General features: G+C 48.0%; 1 protein-coding gene across 10 annotated transcripts in view; it reads right to left on the bottom strand.

Annotated features, from left to right (window-relative positions):
- LOC147718541 (synaptotagmin-like protein 2) overlaps positions 1-20,325 on the bottom strand; it is a 684,078-nt gene that overhangs the window by 212,731 nt on the left and 451,022 nt on the right. For 6 of the 10 annotated variants that reach the window (XM_086918473.1, XM_086918472.1, XM_086918471.1 and 3 more), the window contains one exon: positions 3,933-4,023. In XM_086918473.1, coding sequence (XP_086774599.1) covers positions 3,933-4,023 — 91 coding nt within the window. The remainder of the gene's footprint in view (positions 1-3,932; positions 4,024-20,325) is intronic. The other 4 variants (XM_086918476.1, XM_086918478.1, XM_086918477.1 and 1 more) reach the window with 1 other exon arrangement.

Genomic DNA, 20,325 nt, shown 5'->3' with positions numbered 1-20,325 from the left:
GGGTACAGAATGCTTGGGGTATGGAGCAAACTGAACCCTTTGAGAATATGAAAGATCACATTGTCAAAGCTCTAGCTATTCATGCTTTTGAGGATGAGGCACAATCTATTGTATTTGTTGATGCTAGTGGGGTTGGTTTGCAAGCAGTGCTCACTCAGTTAGTGGAAGGAAAAGAGTTCACCGTGGCTTTTGTCTTAATATGTCTTTCCAATGTAGAGCGCAACTGCAGCACTATAGACATAGAAATGTTGGCTCGTGTTTGGACTATGAGACATTTCGCTACCTTTTTATTAGAAACGAAGTTCACTCTTGTGACTAATCACAAAATGTTAGTATATTTGTTGTCTGACAAAGTCTCAGCAGAGCAAGTCTCAGACTTGTAAGGGTATTGTCCAAAATGTATGATTATAACTTTGAAGTCAGGCACATTCCAGGGGTAAGGAATTCTAGAGCAGACTTTCTTTCCAGATGTCCCCTAGCTGAGCACACGAGTAGTCCAGGAGTGTGTGGTAGGATAAGTTGATGGTCTAGTTGGTGTTGATTACGTGATTGGCTTGCAGGAATGGAAACAGTGTTCTGAATGTATTGGTTGGTTGACCTACTCGACTCAACCTCCCCAGACGTCGCCTTCCTGACGGAGACCTGGCTGAACCCCGCCTAGGCACCCGACATAGCCATAGCCGTCCCGGAAGGCTACAAGATCACCCGTAAGAACCGCACCAACAGAGCGGGAGGAGGAATCACCATCGTCCACAGGAACACTCTCAGAGTCTCGACCAACACCGACGACACCCTCAGCACGACGAACACCTGCACTTCCAGATCCCCACAGACCCCAACACCACCCTCAGAGGAACCCTCATCTACAGACCGCCCGGACACCGACCACAGTTCAGCGACTCCATCGCTGACTTAGTCAGCACACATGCCCTCGCCTCCACGGACTACATCCTCCTTGGAGACCTGAACCTCCACCTCGAGAACAATGACGACACCAACTCCACCACCCTGATCGACAACCTAGCCAACCTCCGACTCAGACAACTCGTCACAACACCCACCCACTCCGCCGGTCACACGCTTCACCCCATCTTCTCCGCAAGCCCCCACGTCTCCTTCAACCATACCACTGAACTCCACTGGACTGACCACCGCTGCATCCACTTCACCTTCAAGAAACCCACCACGCACCACCGCACCCAACAGATGCCTCACCGCTGCTGGGGCAAAGTCACCGAAGACCAGCTAAACACCACCCTCGCCCAGAGCCCACCCGCTGACCATATTGACCCCGACACCGCCACCCGCAACCTCAGACAGTGGATCAACGACTGCACCAACACCCTCGCCCCGATCAAGAAACACTTCAACAATTCTACCAACAAGAAAGCCAGCTGGTTCACTGAAGACCTCCGGGCCTCCAAGCAAACCTGCTGAAAGCTGGAGAAGATCTGGCTCCGTGAACGAACACCGGACAGCCACGCCGCCCACAAGAATGCCACCCGCAGACACCATCACCTCATCAGATCCACCAAAAGGGCCTCCTTCAAAGACTGCCTAGACAACAACGCGCACAACAGCAAAGAGCTCTTCAACATCGTGAAGGACCTCTACAATCACAGCTCCAACACCAAGGACGTCCCACCCTCGCAAGACCTGTGCGACTCGCTGGCCACCTTCTTCCACCGCAAGATCACAGACATCCACGACAGTTTCAATGCCACGACCGCCCCGACAACCACTGAGACCTCCGCCCCCACGACCACCATCCGCACCAACCGCCTGCTCTACTGGACCAACATCAACGACAATGACAACATCAAAATCATAAACACCATCCACTCCGGATCTCCGTCAGATTCATGCCCCCACCACATCTTCAACAAAGCCAGCACATCCATCGCACCCCACTCCGGAAAGTCATCAACACCTCCTTCGAGACAGCAACCTTCCTGGAGAGCTGGAAGCATGCCGAGATCAACGCCTTACTCAAGAAACCCAAGGCAGACCCCAAGGACCTCAAGAACTTCCAGCCCATCTCCCTGCTCCCGTTCCCAGTAAAGGTCATCGAGAAGACCGTCAACGAACAACTGACCCGCTACTTCGAGGAGAACAACATCCTGGACCCTTCCCAGTCCAGCTTCCGCAGCAACCACAGCACCAAGACTGCCCTCATCGCTGGACAATGGAGAAACGGCGGGCCTCATCCTCCTGGACCTGTCAGCCGCCTTCGACACAGTCTATCACCACACACTACAAACACGCCTCCACAACGCTGGGATCCAAGAGAAGGCCCTGGACTGGACCACCTCTTTCCTCTCCGGCAGAACACAGAGCGTCCGCCTTCCCCCCTTCAGCTCGGAAGCCACCGAGATCATTTGCGGCATACCCCAGGGCTCATCCCTCAGCCCAACTCTGTTTAACATCTACATGGCACCGCTCGCCCACGTCGCCCATCGGCACAACCGTCAACATCCTCTCCTACACCGATGACACCCAGCTGATACTCTCCCTCACCAAGGACCCCCACATCGCCAAAACCAACCTTCACGAAGGAATGAAGGCCGTTGCTGAATGGATGAGGAACAGCCGACTGAAGCTGAACTCGGACAAAACAGAGGTCCTCATCCTCGGATCCAACCCTTCGGCCTGGGACGACTCCTGGTGGCCGACCGCATTGGGAACTGCTTCAACACCCACCGACCACGCACGCAACCTAGGGGTCATCCTCGACTCCACCCTCTCCATGACTAAACAGGTCAACCCATTCTCCTCCTCCTGCTTCAACACCCTCCGCATGCTTCGTAGGATCTACAAGTGGATACCCACTGAAACGAGAAGAACAGTCACCCAGGCCCTTGTCAGCAGTAGGTTGGACTATGGAAATGCCCTCAAAGCAGGAGCATCGGCAAAACTCATGAGACGGCTCCAACGCATCCAGAACGCCTCTGCACGCCTGATCCTCGACATCCCTCGCCGCAGCCACATCACACCCGACCTGAGAGACCTGCACTGGCTCCCGGTCAACAAGAGGATAACCTTCAAGCTCCTCACCTACGCACATAAGGCACTCCACAACACCGGACCAACGTACCTCAACAGACGACTCAGCTTCCACACCCCCACCCACCAGCTCCGCTCCGCCGACCTCGCTACAGTCCCCCGCTTCTGAAGAGCGACCTTAGGCGGCAGATCGTTCTCCCACCTCGCTGCAAAGACCTCCCCATCCACCTACAGCAGACCCAAGACCTGCTGACCTTCAGAAAACTCCTCAAGACCAGGCTTTTCAAGCAGTAGCAGCATTCCCCACCCCAGCGCCTTGAGACCCTCACGGCTGAGTAGTGCGCTTTACAAATGATATGATTGATTGATTGAGTGATTGATTGATTGATTCTGTATGCTGCCAGCCGTAGTGAGATGATGAAGGGAGCCGACACTGGTTTCAACTCTGTGGGAAGTATAGGCGGCGTCTTCCATGCGTGTATGTGTGTTGTGTGTGTGGGGGAAGGTTTACACTGTTACTGCTGCCTGCACTAATACTGTTTCATGTGTGAAATGAAAGCTTGCACTGCAGACTCCCATGTGGCACCTCTACAGTGTGTAGGGGAGGAATGTTGTTGGTGCTTCTTCTGTGTGTGGGGGAAGCTTGCACTACTGTTCTTCATGCGACTTCTGTTTAGTGTGTCTTACTCAAGCTGGAGGAACCCCTTTCACTGCACAAATTCCAAAATCCTTGGTAATGCCATTGCTTGATGTATACAGGAATCGCAAGTTTCAGTATTTTTTTAAAATAAATTCTGAAAACATAAACGTATTATTTAAAACAATATCTACCAGACCCAAAAGTAGGAGTGTATGTCATGCCAGCACATGATACAGAAGGCAACAAAACGAAATAAACACTTTCCTACGGTCTGACCAACGCAGTTTACCTTTTTCAGGGGGCTGAGAGTTGTCGGAGACCCCAAAAGGACTTAAGCCGATGCCGCTGTCAGCCGGAGAGACTTCCGTCAGGCTGGGCTTCTTTTCACGGCACAAATTAGGAGGATAGAAAAAGAGCAGAAATGTTATTTAATTATGCAACAGGGATAGCGGTTATAAGAAGTGTTACTTTATAAATATTTATAGAGCGCTTAACGCATCAGAGTACGTGATCAGTTTCACAGCAGGCTGAGAGCGGCGTGGAACAATAAAAGCCAAAATAATAGAAGTCTCGCTTCAGTTTCTTTTCGCTGTGAATTTTCAACAGTGCCACAGATATTATGAAGTGGAAACATATCATTAAATGGCGCACATGACCCCACCCTCCCCTTTGGTGAGCGGCCCCTCAGGAAGCGTGACCCGCAGACCTACGAGGATGCTGGCCACTCCGGGACCGCCTGCACCTCTCGGGTTGCAGACAGGGCCGGCCTCTACCTGGGACCTGGGCCCTTGCCCAGGGCGCCGACCTCCGAAGGTGCACCGGAGCTCCCTGCAGAAGTCTCGCTACAACTTAGGTCCAAAGAAAAGTGTGTTCCAACATTCTTTCTTAAGGCTTCTGCTGTGCTTGTCTGCTCTTTGTTTTCCTTTCATGGCACTTCTTAATCTTGCCCCCTCTCAACTTTCTTCTACTTCTCCCACATTTCCAATACACGGACAATTAAAAAGGACGAGTGGGTGGGGGCATCACATTTGAGAGCAATGGACTTCATTACTGTGAGTAAACATATGCACACATTTTCCAAAAGAATACATGGCAAATTAATGGTCCAACATTCGGGTAAAAGAAAAAGAAATACAATTATACAGGACACCCTACAATGGTATGACATTTTTTAAAATGTACAAATAATAAAAATGTTTTATCTGTGTTTAATCCCAACTGTAAACAGGTTTTAAGGATCTTCTGCAGAACAAATATTTTGTTAAAGTTATGATTTAGTAGGCAAAGCGGCCATAAAAACAGTGCCAGAAGAAGAGAAGGGTGAAGGTTGCTATGTTTTTGAAACATAAGTCTTCAGGAAGGTTTCAACCTATTCTAAAGACTGTCAGTATCTCAAGGCGGAGAATCTAAAGAATATTTTACCTCTGGTAATGCCAGGCATGTTTCTGGCATCTCTAGACCTCTCAGGTGCCTATTTGCATACTCCAGAGAATCCTCAATGCCAAAGACATTGCTAAGATTCCTTGTCCTAGGGAACTATTACCTAATTCTCTGTGGTTCACATACGAACACACAATCAACTCACAAGGTCTTACATCAATCATCTAGGGATCTTCAAAGTCCCTTGCTTACTTCAACTAGAAGAACAGTTTAGGATTTCGGCAGAAGAGAACCTTCTGTCACTGACACTGAGTTCTCTTCTGGGGAAGGTGATGGGCATGCCGGCAAGGTGAGTTGCACATTCCCTTCATCGGCATCCATGATCCTCTGCCCGCATATATTTAAGGAAATTTTGAAGAGTTTTGTAGTTCCATGGTTAGACCTCTTCACTTCTCTCCAGAATGCCCTCATTCCCAGCCTCTGTTCTTTCCTACCATGCCAAGAAGCTTGGAGGGTGGATGTGATGAGTTTTCAGTGGCCCAAGGGGCTACTTTATGCTTCCCCCCCTTTGCACTGCTCAGCAAGATTCTATGCAAGATCCCGGAGGACACGGGTTTCTCTTAGTGGCACCGTATTGCTGCTGCATCACTGGTTCCCAATGCTTCTTCATCTGGCAGCTTAGTCTCTGTGGATCTTAAGGCGGTTAATTTCCCTATGAAATTTCCTCAGTGGCCAGAGAAGACACTTCAACACCTTTCTCTGAAGGTCTGAATATTGAGAGGCAGAGGTTAGAGTACTTGGGCTTTTCCTCAGATGTTGCTATCTCTATTCCAAATTCAAGGAAACAGAGCACTTTAAAGGACTTTGAGAATAACATAAGGTGTATTTGTAAAATGCACGTTCCCCACTAAAGGTATATTGGCGCTGAATAAAAGATGTTTATTGTTACCCAACTCAATGGTACTCATTTTATCGACCTCAGAAGGATTTAAAGGCTGATTGGACCCGCCTGGATTTGAACCTGTGACTATTTGGTCAAACACACGCCCGTATAGTGGACTCATTAGTCCACTAAAATACCAGACCCGGGATATGGTGCTGGTAAGACCATGTCCTTCTATTTTGACCAAGATTCCTTCATCTTTTCCTCTTTCCGAGAATTTAGTCATTCCTGTTTTTTTCCCATCCTCTACTACTGAACAGGACGTTTTTTGGCACTTGTTAGACCTACAAAGAGCCTTTCTGTATAGCTTTAAAGAAATACCTCTTTCAGGTTAGTGGATTTTTTATTTGTCCCCTTTGGCCTAGCTAACAAGGGTCATGGTCCTTAAGGAGGTGGATTAGAATGATCATTTCTTTGGCATACCAGAAGTCAGGGATTCCTTTGCATTTAATGTTTCAAGGTCGGTCCACTATGGGCAAGGCTTCTTTCTGATGTGCATTTAAAGGGATTTCCCTCAAAGACATTTGTTTGGCAGCCACCTCATACCTTTATTGCAAATTATAGGTGAAGTATGGGGGAGACGTCTTCTTAATTTGGACCAGCAGTATTGCCAGTAGTCCAATAATAAGTCTGTTTTTTTTGTTACTTTTAGTGTTGCCATTTATGGTGTATCGCGGCTCTTAATAGAAATTTTGAATAAACTTTAGTGGTGTGGAATCACGGTGGGAGTGACTTGTTGCACTGAAGGGTGTGTTGTCTAAATGCTTTGGTACATGCGGATTATACAATGTCAACTTTTAATTTTACGCATTGTGTGTATTACGAAAGCATCATGTATACGTGCACTTTTGAGTCTCATTGTTGATTGTAATATGAAAACCAATAAAATAAATTATTAAAAACATTTTAAAAAAATGTGAATAAACTTGGGTATGAGTTTATTACGCGTGGACCGGGATGAGGCAAATGGACGAGGAAGGTGAATCGTAATTTCAATTCTTCTGAGTCATAGTCTTCCTCGTCACAGTCCTAGTTTTCCTTTCCTTAGGAAGGAATGGTGTAAATTGCTATTGCGAAAGACAGCTTGTTACAATAAGGGAGTAAACATGTTGGGGTTCCTCATTTATGGGGCACACAACAGGACGTTTAGTGGCTGCCATGTTGGGAGGGGCAATGGAATGCCCCAGGTGGAATCTGTACCAGGGAGACAGACAGCTCATTGAGTTAGGACTGGGATGAGGAAGGCTATGACTCGGAGTAATGAAGATTAGCAGTAAATAATCAGAGCAGTAACTTTCTTGACATCATTTGCTGTGGAGAGAATTTCTAGCCAGTGAAAAGAGCACCACAATTATTGCACGACTCTTGCATGATTTGAGGAATAAAACTTTAAAAATAAATAAATATTAATGTTTTTAATGAGGCGTGTTCTGTGCCACACTGAGACTAGAATGCAAATTAAAATTCTCATTATTCACCGTGGGATCTTAAGCACTCAAACGGTCTGCCCTAACATTTTGGGCCATACCATGAGAATTCCCTTTTTGTTGTTGTGTGGAAATACCATACCCGGTAAATACTGATAACACTCTGAAGCTTGGAATGGGGGTGGAGGTGGTGGGGGCTGGGGGTAACGCAATAAAAGCATATGCTTTTTTTCTACCAAATTGAAAAACTCAGAATTTTGTGGTGTTTGCCAGAAAGATTTGCGTTTGTATCTGAATCTTAAATACCGCACTCCTAGAGTGAGGGCCTTGGCATGAAAAATACCAAAAAGTCCCTATTTAAGTCCACTTCAAGGTGAAATGCACTGCTCTGAAATCTGTTTGCTCTGTGTTGGTTGTACCAGAGGCTATTAAAATGTATGGGGCCTCTTAGGAGTAGTAAAGTAGTATTCCTGCAGTACTCTTCCACATACTCGTATCATCCTTTATGAATCTGCCCGAAAAGCCCAACTCTCTATAGTAAAGAACAAGTCCTTTCTGTTTGTACTAACAGTATAAGAATATTCCTCTATATTCTTATTTTGTTCTCATGTTAGCTCTTTTGGGACATAGTCACAAAGGTATGTATGAGTACCTAAACGAGTATTACAGGAGCAACACCTAACATACTCCAAAAGGCCTCCATGACAAGAACACTATGGGGCTCATTAGGATGGCAGGTGGACTTTGCCCACCCGCCAGCCTTGCGGAAAACGGGACCGCCCGCTAACTGAGCGGGGGTCCCGCACTGCATATTAGGATGCGCCCGCCACAGTGGTGGGCGCATTATGCATTTTTAACATTGTGGTGGGAGACCACAACCAAACCGCCGCCATCGCCGAGAGTCAGTTGCACTCACCTCTCACGGCCACAGAGGAAGGAAGGCAGAGGACATTGCCCACACCGCCGCCACCGCCGCCAAGAGTCAAGGAACACCGGACTCCGCGCCGCCGCTCCGGGAGACTGCAAATCCCGGCAGGCACCGCGGCGGCGCGTCAGAGTGACGCGGCAGCGCCCTGTGAGCGCTAAGGAAGACGCGTAAAAGGAGGAGCACCCCGGCAGAGCGGGGGAGACCACAACCAAACCGCCGCCATCGCCGAAAGTCAGTTGCACTCACCTCTCACGGCCACAGAGGAAGGAAGGCAGAGGACATTGCCCACACCGCCGCCACCGCCGCCAAGAGTCAAGGAACACCGGACTCCACGCCGCCGCTCCGGGAGACTGCAAATCCCGGCAGGCACCGCGGCGGCGCGTCAGAGTGACGCGGCAGCGCCCTGTGAGCGCTAAGGAAGACGCGTAAAAGGAGGAGCACCCCCGCGTCGCGGGACGCGAGCGGGACGCCCGGGGCGAAGCCCGGGCAAAGGGCGGGCCCTCTACGGCCCTCATCGACAGGAAGAGGCAGGGGCAGGGCCCGACCCCCTGTTCCATCAGAGACGCTCCTACAAGTAAGACTCTGTTGTCGTCCCTGTGTTGTTTGTTAACTGCGTTATATACAGACGATGTCCAAAAAGAAACCTGCTGCTCTGCCAGCAAACACCATGGATAACTATGTTGTGCAAACAGTAAAGAAAATAAACGAACAAAGGAGGGAATCACTTGGGCTAAGCCAGTCACCAGATTTGCGCAGGTTAAGCCCTACTTTACCTCTGTCAACTGACGATAGCCCTTTCGTGTTGGTGGAAACCAGGGTTTTATCAAATGCATCACCTGTTATTGAGTCTGGTAGCCAGCCATTGACCACGTTACCATCCCCTGTTATTCTGGATGTAGACTCTGACAATGTTATAGATTCAGACCCAGAAACTGTAACTGGTCCTGTGGAGGACGATTTACCACAAATTGAGCACACACCCCGGCCTGTGCGCACCTGTGTGAAGAATCAGCGGAAACAGGGCGGTCCAAGGCCAAGAGTGAAAAGGAAAAGAACATTATCCCCAGGCTCTTCGAGAGCTCCCCAAAAGGCTGTAGGGGAAGGGACTTTAAGAAACAGAGGAGATGACAAAATGTTTAGTAAACTGCTTGAGGTTGTAGAGGGTAAACTTAATGAAATTGTAAAACCTCTGATCTCTAAAATCGATAAATTGCAGGCTGAAGTAAAAAGACTTGGAGGTGTGCAAACAAAGTTGACGGAGGAAATAGGTAGTCTTCATACCTTATTAACAACAAGTAGTAGTACCGAAGGGGTTAACCAAGTTGGAGAAGGGACATCTGGTGTGCTGACTAATCAAGTCCATATGCCGGTCCCAAAAGATAATCAACACGTAACAACAGCAGAAGGGCGCCCGTTGATAGTAAATTTACCACAAGCACAAGTTCACGGTACAGACCCACTGCAGTTTATTGAGGAAGCCTCACCTGTTGTACTGGTGTTAGCTAATGTTCCCCTTTTGGACGACGGCATTACCGAGTCATCTAGCTCTCTGACTAGTAAGGCCCTCCATTGGCTCTCAGGTAATATGAGGTTAGCACCTGGAGGGTTACAGCAACTGGCGCACGATATTAAAGCAGTTAAACGCGTTCCCTGGATTGGGAATCGCCCCAAAAGATTTAAAGGGGATTGTGTGGCGGTGACATTTGCACACCCTGAAGTACTCCCAAATGTCCTAACGCATATTCTTCCGCCTCAGCGTAGAAGAGGTACGGTGGTTCCCCTAACATTAAAATTCTTTTATGGGGAACAGCAAAATGTAACCTTACCAAAAACGCCAGCATTAGGATGGGATAACAACTTGATTATGCATAACCGCTGGGCTTCTCCCTTAGTACCAAGCCTGCTATTACATAACAGGTTTGATGCCCTGTCTGGTCTTAATAACTGCGACTGACAAGAGGTCAGACACGAGATTGCCGAAGTGTCCGTAGGAGTAGACCTAAATCAGTCCCCAAATACTATAGGTAGTACACTGCTTAAGTCTGTGGGTACATCTTGCAATATCTTAGAAGGGGCATCAACATCTTGCCATATTGCTAGTTGGAACATAGCAGGATTAGCTTCTAAATCTGAAGTATTAGGGTGGCTAGAACTAATCAGAACATTTGATATCTTATGTCTACAAGAGACCTGGTGTCTAAACTTTAAGGGCATTGATGGTTTTGTAGCATATGAGCTACCAGCAGTGGCAACTACCTCAGGGAGGGCCAAAGGTGGTTTGCTAATTCTGATTTCTGTGAAAATGCGAATTAGGGTGAAGGAGCATATCACCGTGGGCAATAATTCCCAACTGCTGTGGTTAGCTGATGAGGCAGACAAAAACATTCTACTGATTAATATGTATAATAATGTTTTTGATGCTAGCAGACACATGGTTATTTTAGAATTAGACATCGCAATCAAACAATTGATGAAAGCTTCTAATACAGTTTTTGAGCTCATATATGTTGGAGATTTTAACATTTCTGTTTGCCCTCTCTCTAATCAAAAGTTGTGTGGCACTTTGAACCGTGTTGGAGAGCCAGCTACACATTTCCCACACAATACATATGGAGAAACCTTGAACTCCTTCCTACTCGCCTATGATATGGAGGTCCTAGAGATTGAGCAGGATGGGAAGAGTGATAGCTTGCCAACTTTTGTAGGGAGGGGGGCGAACACTGTAATTGATTTTATTTGTATGTCTTCTGAACTAGCTCATTTTAGCTCCGATGTCAAGGTTGTAGACTATATGGTTAGTGATCATAACTGTCTTGTTATTGAAACTAGGTTTTGGGAAGTTTGCATAATTCCAGATAGTAGCCCTATCACAAACATTGATGTACATAGGCCGAACGGATTTAGAATAAGGTGGGCAGGGGATAAAGCTGAAGTAACTTCTAATTGCATTATCTCATGCTGCATAAATGACATTACATCAATCATTGATGAGAAGTCAAATATGGAGGCCTGTATTATTCACTTTACTAAAATCAATGTTTTTATTAGTGGTAAGTTTACTAGGGCTGCTGGAAATATTAACAATAAAGCCAGGGGATGGTTCAATAATGCATGTACTGTGGCCCTGAAGACATTAAAAAAGGCATTATCCACCAAACCTAGAGACAAAACGGTTGTAGCTAAGCTCAGATCTGACTATAACTTAGCTCTTAAGCAAAGGAAAGCTGAACTACGAGAGGAAGCTTGGGAGAGATTTGATCTAGCGGCTGTATCGAAAAATTGTACTCTTTTTTGGACAGTAGTAAACAGCCCCTTTTTAAAAGATGATAAATTCCCCGTGTTAACCTCAAACGTAGGTAAGGAATCATGGGTACAGCACTTCTCCGGTATTTTTAATCCCAATATGGTAATGTTGCCGATAAGTTGCTCCTGGCCAGTACTTAGCCTAGATATCACCTTACAGGAGGTTTTAAATAGTATCAGGGCTAGTAAGGGCGGAAAGGCCCAGGGACCCGATGGTGTTCCAGTTGATGTGTATAAATCCGCACCTGAGACTTGGGGGCCAGTACTAGTCAAAGTTTTTAATGCTGCTGTTCGCTATACTATCCCGTGTACCTGGTCTGAATCAATAATAGTTCCCATTCACAAGAAAGGGGACCGAGGAAACGTTAAAAACTACCGGCCAATATCATTGCTGGATTCGTCCGTCAAGATTATGAGCCGTGTACTCCTCGTCTGATTAGAAGAATGGGCTGAGACTAATCAGATAATGACAGACTGCCAATATGGGTTCAGGAAAGGAAGAGGTTGCATTGAACAATGTTTAAACCTGGAACTCCTGATAGGGAAATACACCCGAGCAAAAAATGGTTCACTCTACCTCTGTTTCGCTGATCTGAGCAGCGCTTTTGACCTGGTGGATCCCGCCATACTATGGACTACCTTGCTAGAAATGGGAGCACCTAGGGAAATTATATATTTTCTGGCCCGTTTGTACGAGAGGCTTAGCTCGAGTGTTCGGTACGGGCCTTCGGGCGAATGTACAGACAAATTCAGGGTCAGGAGAGGTATCAGACAAGGGTGTGTTTTGGCGCCCCTGCTTTTCACTCTGTTTATTAATGAAGTAGACTCGATCCTTAAGAAGGCACCAGCGGACGCCCCTAGAGTAAACACAAGTACCATCCCTGTGTTACTCTATGCGGACGACGCTGTGTTGCTTTCTAGGACTCCTCGGGGTCTACAGCTTTTGATGGACAACTTTGTGGCCTTTATTGAAAAAAGAAAGCTGGTCATTAACAAGAGCAAGACATATGTGATGGAGTGTGGAGCTAGAAATGTTAAAACTAAAAAACCCTATAGGTATCTTATTGATGGCCAAGTGGTGCAGTGTGTGGAAAATTTCTGCTACCTGGGGGTTACCTTTTCCAAAAATGGTCGCTGGGATGTCGAGCATAAGGTGGTGCGCGACAAAATGATCAGGAGCGCCAATGGAATATTTGCTTTTGCAAGTAAATTAGGTAGTAGAAGGCCTAAAGAAATGCTTAAGATCTTTGAAGCTAGGTGTCTTTCGGCTGCTCTCTACGGAGCAGGGATATGGGGGGTATCCAGGGTAGAACCTTTACAGGTAGAAGAGAATAAATTTCTGAAAAAATTATTGTGTCTCCCGACATCCACTGCTAATAGTTTGGTCCACAAAGAACTAGGACTACATCATCTAAATGATCTATTACTGTTAAGACCTCTGATACTATGGCGTTCGGTCTGGATGAAAGACGAAACCTCATTTAATAGGGCTATCATTGAGGATTGTTTACGTCTAGACTATTTTCTCAAAATCCCATGGATTAAATACACAATTGAATCCTTTTCTAATGTGTTTGGGTTAAACGTTACATTAGATCACTGTTCTGCTTCGGATCTTTCTAAAGAGAGTCTGAAATCAATCTTTTTAAATCACTGTGCAGAAAGACGAGCCACGGATGATCTCAAACTTTCCACCTGTATACGTTACAACCAATTGAACGAATTTGTGGGCCTACACCCTTACCTCTTCCAGGTAACTAAAGGACAACATCGGTTTGTTCTTACCAGGATGAGGATGGGTACGGTCCACCTATTGGTTGCATTCCCTGAGATTAAGATGCGCCCTACAGGTCCATGTCGGTGCGACAACATTTCAGAACAAAGCACAGAGCACTTTCTACTTATATGTAACCTGTATAGTGAATATCGTAAATTCTTTTTAAAACCATTATTTATTAAATTTGGAGCAAGAACCATTAAAGCGGCAAAGAAATTACTTTTTAATCTGCATCACCCTGACATCTGTTTTTATACGGCTAGTTATTTACTCAAGGCAATTAGTTCTAGGAAAAGTATGAATTTTTAAAAAAAAAATAATTTTTAAAAATAATTTATCCATTGGAAACTTTTTAAAGTGTGTTATTTGATTCGTTATATGTATCATACTGTATTTTTTTGCGGATTGCGATTGTAAAGTGTATTTTCTTTTAACATGTATTATATGTATGTACTTTTATGGACATGATTTACATGTCTCCGAATAAAGTTTTTGACTTGACTAACATTGTGGTGGGCGGTGCTCTCAGCACCGCCTGCCGCAATGCTAAAACTGCATGTATGCATTTGCATACACAAAGCGGCAGGCACCGCGCGGTGTCTGCCGCATTGTGTATGCAAATGCAGGGGGGTACCACAGGTACACCCCAGGTGCACCCCCCGCCCCTCCCTTCACCATGGGGGCCCCGCAGTCGGCTCCCGAAGTGGAGACCGCATGCCAAAGGCATCTGTTTAAGCCCATTGTAATATGGCTGGCGGTGTCTTATAGACACCGCCACCATATTAAACCTTTTCTGCCCCAGTCGCAAGGCGACAGGGCGAAAAGCGGCGAACGGTCTTTCCGTCCGCCGCGGTCCCCCCGCTATGCTAATATGGCGGGGGGAAATGGGTGGTGGTCAGATCTGGATGTCGGGCAGATCGCCACCGCCTGCATGGCGGTGGCGATCCGCCCGACATCCTAATGGGCCCCTATGTACCGACAATAGTACACTCCTTATTTTATTCTCTTCTACTGTTTACCAACCAAACGTCATTCTATCTTGTGGGACGTATTCACAAAGCCATATATGAGTACCTAAACGAGTATTACAGGAGTAATACTTAATGGACTCCAAAATGCCTTTGGGACTAGAAGGCTATATTTTGACAATATTCCCTTTCCTTTGCTCTCTTCTGTTTACCACGCACGCCTCATTCTATCTTGTTCTAATCTCCGGGTCCTGGGCTGAACCCGTTCGCCAACGCTCTGATTTACTGCTTTAATTTTAGGAGTCTTTTTTATGTTCGGCTCCTTGATTTAAAGCGGACTATTAACAAACATAGACAGCCTCAGGGAGGGCGCCCTACTTCTACAACTGATGGAGAGATTTGTACAGGTTGCTCTGTGTGCTGTGCTAATTGGGCTAATTACACATTCTTAACACTCTTTAATGCAATCTGAATATTTATCCGGCACGTCGGATCTCCTTAGTTTAATGATTTCACCAGGGAAGAGTATTTTACTATTGTGAGTGGGTTTTTTACTTGCTAATTTCTGTTTTCTCTGAAGGAATAGGACATCCCTGGATCCCTGAGCAGCTTTAGACTTATCTCCCACTGAGCCATTCAAAATATGAATTATGTGCACAGTTCTGGTGCACAGAAAACTAAATAAACAACCATTGACAGAGTTAATAGGCATGGCAGTGTGTTAATTGGTGACATTCTCCCGTTCAGAAAATCCGTGAAGACTTGGCTGTTCCCTATGGTTTGAGTTGGCTGATTTACTGTTGTCCCTCCGTTCATGTCTTTTGGAGCACCAGCGCCAGGATGCCTGCAAGGCGACAGTTCGCTTTATAAGTTTTATAAAAAAAAAATAAAAATTAAATAAATAAATAAATAAATATTTTGTTCTGAGCGCGCTTGAGTCCTAGCTGAGCTTGGGCTGCTCCAGAAGGTGGCAGAGACTGAGAAATGCAGGCCCACCTTACAAAGCATCTTCTATGAGTAATTGTGTCTTACACCAGACGTAAGATTGGACTAAACATAAATTTACAGGAGTAAGTCAAGCTAGCTCATGGAAGAAAGGCCGATGTATAAGATCAATAAGTAATATATCTTACTTATGGAAATTCATTATTAAACCACCCAGTGGCAGCTGGCTTGTATGCAGGGTGGTGAAGCGGGTTAGGACAAAAATAAATAAGTAATAAAATAATTACGCTTACCTTCCTGGCACGACGTCCTCCTCGCTTGGGTTTTCTCGAGGCAGGCTCCAACGCGAGACCCAGGAAACTGCAGTAACCAATCCTGGCGCTGCTCTCATGAAGCATGAGAGAAGTGCCAGGATTGGAGGGAGTGGCCTCCTTCGGCACTCCTGAGGACACTGGAGCCCTATGCTTTCTCTAACCCATCTGTTTTAGACAGCTGGGTTAAGGAGGTTTAAGGTGCGCATTACCTCCTCGTCCTGTCTTCCTCGCCACAGTAATAAACATATGAGCCTCCGGCTCCACACAGAACTCCAAGTAAAATAAAAGAGCAGCGCTCTAGTCTCCCCTCCCTCCTCCAATATGGCCCCAGAGGCTTCCACCAATCACATAAAAGGACACATATCAAGCAACTCAGCCTGTTCTTTTTTTCTGCACTTCTCCGAGTGCTGTGGTTTCCCTGCTGGTCAGGTGAGTGGGACGGGGTTCCTGCTTTAGCGGTTCCCCTTGTCCTGTGGTATATAGTTGGGGGAAGTTAGTTTGCTGTGTGATGCCTTATACTGGTTTTTGCATGATTTTACCTTCGTTTTATATATGTTTTGTTTCCCCCTTCTATTGCCTGGATGCCTCGTGTCCTGCTTCAGCGGACTTCCGTGGTTTGGTTGGTAGGCTGGTTTACAATTTTCGTTTTGCTTTCCTTTCCCGGCCGCGCGTCCTGCTGAGCGGACGTTACACGTCCGGGTGCGGGATCTCTGGGAGCCGGGGGCTTCCGTGTGTGAATTTGCCGATCTACGGCCTTACCTGCTGCCGGTTTTCGCGCCGGCGGCGTTTCATGCCTCTTCGTTTCCTGCAGAGCGGGAGGCGCGTTTGGGGCTGTTTGGGCTTGGCGCGCTGCGGTCTGGGCATCTTCCTACGGCGGCGCGCGGCTCTTCCGGATGTTTTATTACCTTCGGCTTCAGTCCGGGTGGAGTTTGTTGGGTTGCCTAGCAACCTGGGGTCCTATTTTACCGGGCTATTCTTCGTTATGCCTGTGTTTGTTTATTTTCACTTGGCTGTCGGTCATGGATTCTTCTAACGTGGATGATCCTGATACTTTGGACGTGGCTGCCGGTTCAGGGGTGCATGTTCCCTCTATGGAAGTTTGCAGCAGATGATAAATACTGCTGTTTCTGCTGCTTTGCGGGGTCATGTTCCTGTCCCTCCTCCTAAAAAGGCAAGGGTTGATGGCGATGCTGCTGATGCTGATTCCGCGAATGAGGAGGAGGTTGATGTCAGGGGTCGCTTTGTGCAAGGTACCGACCTGAAGGAGGTGCTGGGCCACATTCGCGAAAACTTGGTGTTCCCTGCTTCTGTGGTGCCTCTGGAAGACGATCTGTTCTCGCATTATCGTCGTCCCGAGCCTGATTCTTTGCCTCTCCATTCCTCTGTCTTGAAGGTCCTGGAGAATGAATGGAAGGATGTGGACAAAGGTTCCTTTCCTCGTTTCTTGAGTAGGAGGTACCCTCTTCAGGATTTTGCGGTGAAATACCCTGCCTCCGTGAAGGTTGACTCTTTGTTGGCGAGCATGTCTTCACATGGGTCCGTTGTCTCGGAGGACTCTTCTCCTGCGGACCCGGTTGACCGTAAGGTGGATGGTGCTGTGAAACGCACTTTTGCGGCTGCAAATTTTTCTATCAGGGCGGCGGCCTATTCATCTTACACTATCCAGTCCTTGCTCAAGGATTTTCAGTCTCTGTCGGAGTTGTTGGACCAGGGGGAGGATGTTTCTTCTACCCTGGCGATGATGGAGCAGCAGGTCCGTCTGCTGTCGGATGTCTCCTTTGATTCGCTGGGGGCTGCTGCTTCTGCGGCCGGACCCCTCTGTGGCTGCGAGGCGTCAGTTGTGGCTCCGTTCCTGGAAAGCTGATGCTGCACAGAAAAACTTGCTTATGAAAATCCCTTTTTCTGGGGTTAAACTTTTTGGTTCGTCTCTTGACGACATGGTGAAGAAGACGGCAGAGGACCGTAAACTGCTTGCTCCTGACCGTCCTGGCAGATTCCGTGCTTTTGGTTCCCAGCGGTCTTTTGGTACCTCGAAGAGGGGTCGGGCTGGTCAGCCCTTTCGTGGACGGGGGCGTGGCCGGGGTGCTCCCTCCTTTGATAAGTCCCGGTTCTCCGGCGCTTCTGCCTCCTCCGCTCCTGCTTCCAAATCCTGACTGGATCGCTCCTGGTGTCGGTCCGGTTGGGGGTCGACTTTCTTGCTTCATGGACTCTTGCCGCGAGACTGTGTCAGACCAATGGGTGCTTCGCGTGATTTCGGAGAGGTTGCGCATTGGATTTGCCCAGACGCCCCCAGACTGTTTCAAGGCCACTCCTTGTCCCAGAGATCCTGTGAAAAGGTTGGCGCTTTTGGAAGGCATCGCTTCCATGGTGGTCAAAAAAGGCGGTGATTCCTGTGCCCTGCGATCAAGTGGGGAAGGGGGTATATTTCATACTTTTTCTGGTGTCCAAGCGCACAGGGGATCTTCGGCCAGTGATGGACCTGAAGTGGGTGAATACTTTCGTCCCTCACCAACGGTTCAAGATGGTTTCCCTGCCTTTGATCCTTCCTCTGATCTCTCAGGGGGATTTCCTTGCATCGATCGACCTGAGGGATGCTTACCTTCATGTTCCTCTTCATCTGGATTTTCAGAAGTTTTTCCGGTTTTGTGTGCAGGGTCGTCATTACCAATTCCAGGTATTGCCTTTTGGACTCTGCTCTGCTCCACGGATCTTTACTAAGATTCTGGCTCCTCTTGTTGGACATTTACATGGAGAGGGAGTTAGTGTTTTTCCTTATCTGGACGACATTCTAATTTCTGCTTCTTCTCTTCCTGAGGCGGAGTTGCATGTCCAGAAGGTGTGCCATGTCCTGACGCATCATGGGTTCCTCGTGAATGTGCCGAAGTCCTCCCTGGTTCCTGCACAAGAATTGACTTTCATTGGGGCTCTGTTCAAGACTCAGTTGGGGATGGTGTTCCTGCCCCCTCCCCGTGTTTTGTCCCTGATGTCTGCTGTTCGCTCCCTGTTGGTGGGGGTTTCTCATCCTGTGAGCCTGTGGTTGCGAGTTCAGGGTCTGATGTCGGCTTCCTTGTTGACGGTGCCGTGGGCTCGCCTTCATATGTACCCGGTGGTGTCCCACATTTTATCGCATTGGGACCCCTGTTCCCTCGATATGGATGTTCTGGTTCCTATGTCGGAGGAGGTTCGGGTGGTCCTGGGATGGTGGTTGGACGAGGGTCATCTGTCCAAGGGCCGCCCTTTTCTGATTGTTCCCACCCGCGTGGTCACTACCGATGCCAGCCTGCTGGGATGGGGTGCTACTCTGGGGGTTTCGGCGGCTCAAGGGATTTGGCCTCAGTCGGTTTTGTCATGTTCCTCCAACTTCAAGGAACTGAAGGCCGTCCTTCTGGGTCTATTGGAATTCTCAGCTCTTGTTCAGGGTCACCACGTGCAGATCCGGACGGACAATCAGGTTGTGATGTCGTATGTGAACCATCAAGGGGGGTGCAGGGTTCGCTCCCTCAGTTGCCTGGCTCGTCGGATTGGTTCTTGGGCGGAGGTGCATCTGATGTCCCTGTCTGCCATCTACCTACCTGGTGCGGAGAACACTGTGGCGGATTGTCTGAGCCGGGTGTTTCCTTCCATGGGATCCTTGTCTCTCACGAGGTGGATGTTCGGGAGGTTGCGGATGATGTTTGGTTGTCCGATTGTGGACCTGTTTGCCTCCCAGGACAATGCCCAGACCCGTTGTTTTTGCACGATTATGCCTTGCCGGGACGCCTGGAGGGTGGACGCCCTTTCGTTCCCTTGGCCGGAGGGCCTGCTGTATGCCTTTCCCCCTGTTCCCCTGCTTCCGACTGTGCTACAGAAGATCAAGAGGGAGGGGTCGTTGGTGCTTCTGATTGCACCTTGTTGGAAGTGTCGCCCTTGGTTTCCCCTTCTGAGGGAATTGGCTGTGTCTCCGGGGTGGCCCTTGCCGTTCGTGCCGTATCCTCTGATGGGTCCTCTTCTTCCGCTGCCTGTGTTCCGTTCCCTGGGTCTGCGGGCCTGGCTCTTGAGAGGGAGTCTCTGATACGTGGCGGTTGTTCGGTGGCTGTGGCTGGTGTCATTCAGCAGTCACGGAGGCCTTCTACGCTTAAGTCTTACGCCAAGCATTGGGATAATTTTGCTTCTTGGTGTGTTGATCGTGGGCTGACGTTGGATTCTTTGGATCCAGCTCGCATTCTGGACTTTCTGAACGATGGGTTTGTGTTGGGTTTGGCCATTTCGACCCTTCGGGCTCAGTGGGCTGCCATTCGGGCATTTCATGTCCTGCCTTTGGTTTCCATTTCTCCGTTGGTTGCTCGACTTTTTAAGTCTCTTTCTTTCCAGCGGCCACGTCCTATCATGTGTCCTCCTCCTTGGGACCTTCCTTTAGTTTTGCGTTCCTTGCAGTTGGCTTCGTTCGAACCTTTGGAGTCTGTGGACCTGAAGTTTTTGACTCTCAAGGTGGTGTTTCTGGTGGCGATTGCCTCTGCCAGGCGTGTGGGAGAGTTGGGTGCTTTCCTTCGTTCTGCCCCGTTTTTGTTGGTTTTGGCGGACCGTGTGGTCTTGCGCCCTCATCCCACCTTTGTTCCTAAAGTGGATTCTTTTTTTCACCGGTCTGCCGAGGTGGTTCTTCCGGTTCTGTGTCCTGATCCCTCCTCGGCTGAGGAGTCCCTTTTGCACCTCTTAGATGT

Source organism: Lissotriton vulgaris, chromosome 4_1, assembly GCF_964263255.1.
Source record: "Lissotriton vulgaris chromosome 4_1, aLisVul1.2, whole genome shotgun sequence".
In the NCBI taxonomy this organism is placed as follows: domain Eukaryota; kingdom Metazoa; phylum Chordata; class Amphibia; order Caudata; family Salamandridae; genus Lissotriton; species Lissotriton vulgaris.
The sequence above is the reverse complement of the archived record's forward strand: the minus strand, read 5'-3'. Positions and strand labels throughout refer to the sequence as shown.